At 36.3% G+C, this 4,008-nt stretch overlaps 1 protein-coding gene across 1 annotated transcript; it reads left to right on the plus strand.

Annotated features, from left to right (window-relative positions):
• Positions 1 to 200: 200 nt before the first annotated feature.
• On the plus strand, positions 201 to 4,008 carry LOC140865937 (uncharacterized). Its single transcript, XM_073270778.1, has 5 exons — positions 201 to 589; positions 675 to 802; positions 949 to 1,061; positions 3,334 to 3,519; positions 3,813 to 4,008. Exons 1-5 carry the CDS (start codon positions 252 to 254, stop codon positions 3,840 to 3,842), a joined length of 795 nt encoding a protein of 264 aa, XP_073126879.1. The 5' UTR covers positions 201 to 251; the 3' UTR covers positions 3,843 to 4,008.

The following is a 4,008-nucleotide window of genomic DNA, read 5'->3' on the forward strand; positions in this document are numbered from 1 at the left end:
ATTTATTAAGAATAATATCTAACTCCGACATAAAAAATATTATTTTTTAAATGCCAATTCGATGAATAAGGAATTATAGTCAATTCTTTGTTTTGTTTGTTAAAATAAAATAAAATAAAACAATAACAACATATTTATTTAGCTTCCTCAATCTCGAAATTCTTTTTCGAAAAATACTGTAGTATATAAAAAAAATTCAAATGTGGATATTGGTCTCCGCATTTTGTTTTCTACCACAACCGTAGAATCCAATGGTGCCTCTGCTTAGCCAGGCAGCCGGTGGCGGCGGAGGAGCATTGCTCTCTTCCACACACCAATCCTCCCTTAAATTCGCTAACCCAATCCCGCCTCTTTTCTCCAAACACCGTCGCAATTTCTCCGTTTCGCGCCGCTTCAAGCCCCTGACGCTCGCTAACGCCGCCGAGTCTTCTAGCGGCGGTGCCGCCACTAAGCCGGATTCCTCTACCACCATTCCTGTAAACGAAGAAGGTCCTAGCTCTATCTCTCTGGTGGGACAGGAAAATGTCCCACTTGAAGGTGTTATTCAGTTCGAAAAGCCAAATTCTTCTTCCCTTCTTGCTAAATGGGGGTACGTTGATGTTTATGTTTTTTTTCCCCGTTTTGTATTCGTTTTTTTGGTTCCTTTTGATGAAATTGTATTTGGAAATTTCTAGTCTTGTGACTGTTTTGGCTGGGGGTGATGTGGCGGCGCTGCTTTTGTTCTCTGCAATCGGGAGATATAGTCATGGATTCTCTGTTTTCGATTTTGAAACCTTCAAAACCGCGGATCCTTTCATTGCTGGTTAGCTAATTTCCTCAACTATGGCAGTATTATATCTGGTGTTAGTTTGGAGAAAGCTATATATGCACATGCGATCAGATAAACGAGTTTTAGAAAATGATTGACATGTATTATTGTTAATATTATTATTACTTTTATGATGATAGGATGGTTTCTCAGTGCTTATTTTCTTGGCGGATACGCCGAGGATGGCCGAGGTATGAATGGCTTGTTTAAGGCTGTTTTTGCAGCTGCCAAGTCCTGGGCTGTTGGCATACCGGTATGCATGCTTGTGCCTTTCATGTAATTCTCCAATTTTGTTTCTTCCTCTGCACGGAATAAGCAAATCAATTTGATTTCTTGCTTGCAATTTTAAGATTTGTCACGATTCTGTTCTTACTTTTCCGTGTTCTCCATGGAGTTCTTTTTGTATTCGGGAGTTCTGCCTCTGTGGATTTTGTGAAAATAAATGTATTACCTTTTCTGAAGATGTGATCAAGCCTTGACCGGAGTATATGTCTATCTTCAGGAACTTAATGAATTCTTTATGCCATCAGTCGTAATTTTTTTTCGAACAATGAACTTTGATACTAGAAAGAAAAGGTTTTGGAGTAGCCAATGTTGTATCTGGAACCTATCTTGTTACACATGACTTGTCAATAGTATATAATAATGATCTTTGGGTTGAAGTTTTGATTCTAAAGGTATATAACTATAAGATAATGACATATTTTGGGTCGTGGAGGATTGTGGAGATGTGACTATGGTAAAGATTTGATATACTTTTAAATTAAAGTTTGATGTGTGGAGTGCATAATTGCAATAGAATAAGAGAGAAATAATTTGTGGCTTTAAACTCATGAAATTTAATTGAAAATGATACAAGTAACAACCATCTGAGAATGGAGCAGAGAGAGTCTTATTTTGTTTATGGTAATGATTGCTTATCTGATGCTTTTATTTCATGACATGATTCTGTTTTGATAAGAAACAAATTCATTAATTATAGGAGTGTACATAAATGAAGGATTAGGTTCCTTGATCTATGAACTTGTGGTTATGTGACTATATATAGCGCTTACACGAGGTCGTCAGCACGGTGTGGCTCATTAAATATTAGAAGAACAGCATGAGCGCACCATTTTGAATAGAATTTATTCAGCATGTTCATAGTTCTGCATTAACATCCTTTTTTTAAAATCCCTTTGATTGCGGATCATCAAAGCTTTGTGTTTCAACTTTCAAGTATTATTCAACATTTTACAGGTTTGAAGTTTCATTTGATTGTTTGGTTCGTGGGTCAAATAACATGACATTGTTTTCGTTTCTGAGCGCCCCATGTTAACCTAAAAGTGAACTCTATATCTAATTTTTTTTTTCTTGGGCTACTCCCATTAAATTAAATCCCTTCATATTGGACAAATTTGAAGTTTGAGTCATGCTCATAAGAATTACTTTGTTCCCAATTTGAGAGAGGAGGAAATTTTGCATTTTCTACTTTATTGATAACTTATATTCGGATATTAAATTTGAGTTTGGAACGTGGTGAATTAACATCTGGTGCAAATTTTCCCTTCTCATTTCCCTCAAAAATGAATGTATGAAACGATCCCTTCTGTTCTTCTCAACTTTTTTGCTTAATGATGAAAAAACATTATCTTTCATCCTTAAGTTTTTCTGGAAGCTATTGTGTTTGACTAGTGTAACTGTATTTTGGGTGAATCTTATTAAACAATGAGATGCATGTGAAGATTATTTCATGCGTGTTCGTGGCTTTTGGTTGTCTCAATTCCAAGTTATTTCTCAACAGATATTGAGACTAAGTTGATTAGGAATTGATCCTGCTTGAATGAGTTCAAAGCAAAAGGCAAACCTTTGGAAAAGTGGTTTCTTTTATCTCGATTTAGGTTTAGCAAGGGCTCTACTCTAGCTAAATTTGATTCAATGGATTTTGACCATGTCAATGAGCATGTACTCGCTCAATCTCCTTCTATAATATTGATGAAAACAAGCATTTAGGGTAGTTTGCCTTCATTTCAGGGGTAAACTCTGGAAAATAGTAGAGTATATTTTGCACTGCAATCGAATGGCTTCTTTTGGTAAAATTTATTTGCTCAAAAAATCAGATACCATGATCTGTCAGATCTAAACTTATTCTAATTCCTAAGTCAAGCTTATTTAAACCAATCACCAAGCATACAACGGACTATTCCATCAGTCCTTTTGAATTTAATTGTTCATTGTTCCTTTTGCATTCCAAGTATCGTATGTTTTTCCATCAAACGGGATATAAGATTCTAGTTAAGAAATGGAGTTATACTTTTGATTATTATGATTCGGGTAGTTTCTTTGTTTTAATTTTTGCTATATTGGTGTCTCCTAAGTGTTGTACTGGTTTTCTTCGTTTTTGGCACACCAAACTTTGATATTGAATATTCGGGGAAAAATTTAGCAACCGTCCCTTCACCTACTATCGTGCGTGTCAGCGTGTGGGTGTGGCAGTTTTTGTAAAGTTATGTTTGCATTTAACTGGATCTCCTCATACACTGCAGTTGGGATTAATCATTCGCACAGCCACTATAGGCCACACACCACCAACCAATTTCATTTTAGTCACCATGGGCAGCACTGCTGTATTGCTGATTGGATGGCGAACACTGTTATTTAGTATTTTCCCTGCTAACAAGGGCAAGAAAGATGATGCATACAAGCGTGGCAATCCTTTTGAATTGTTTGAGGTACAGGAGCCTTTTGACCACATAACGAGCTGCATGAGTTACTGCATCAGATATTCTTTGCTCTTTGTTTTTTAAAATGCTCGAGTTTATGTGAGACAAGGCATTTTGGTTTCTTATTGGAGCTAGAGTTAATTTATTAATCTTTCAAGATAACGAGCTTTAAAAGTTTAGGCTGCGGATGCAAATTTTGTCCGAGTCGATTTCACAGGCTTTTAACACAACTATATATATGTATGAGCTTAAGCTCATGCAACTGCGGGTTCCTGATGGAGACTATGTTTGATATGTGGCAGCTTCTTACGTCGTTGGTGAGAAGATGGTGACAATTGCAGAAAACTAAACCAGAGCTTTGTTTATTTCTTTGAAGGTGAGGATGTACATGTAAAACCTTGTGTTGATTATAGGAAAATATGTAATATGTGTTGTCTCCTCAGTGTACTATTTTGTGAATCCATCTGCATAGAAATGGGAAAGATGGCTTTTAATCAA

The sequence above is a fragment of the Henckelia pumila genome, chromosome 4, assembly GCF_033568475.1.
Source record: "Henckelia pumila isolate YLH828 chromosome 4, ASM3356847v2, whole genome shotgun sequence".
In the NCBI taxonomy this organism is placed as follows: Eukaryota; Viridiplantae; Streptophyta; class Magnoliopsida; order Lamiales; family Gesneriaceae; genus Henckelia; species Henckelia pumila.

Excerpts from the sequence above, each read along its gene's own strand:
- LOC140865937 (XM_073270778.1), top strand. The coding sequence starts at position 252 with ATGGTGCCTCTGCTTAGCCAGGCAGCCGGTGGCGGCGGAGGAGCATTG. Across the intron at positions 1,062-3,333 it reads CCTGGGCTGTTGGCATACCG|TTGGGATTAATCATTCGCAC; the intron begins GTATGCATGCTT and ends CATACACTGCAG. Across the intron at positions 3,520-3,812 it reads ATCCTTTTGAATTGTTTGAG|CTTCTTACGTCGTTGGTGAG; the intron begins GTACAGGAGCCT and ends GATATGTGGCAG.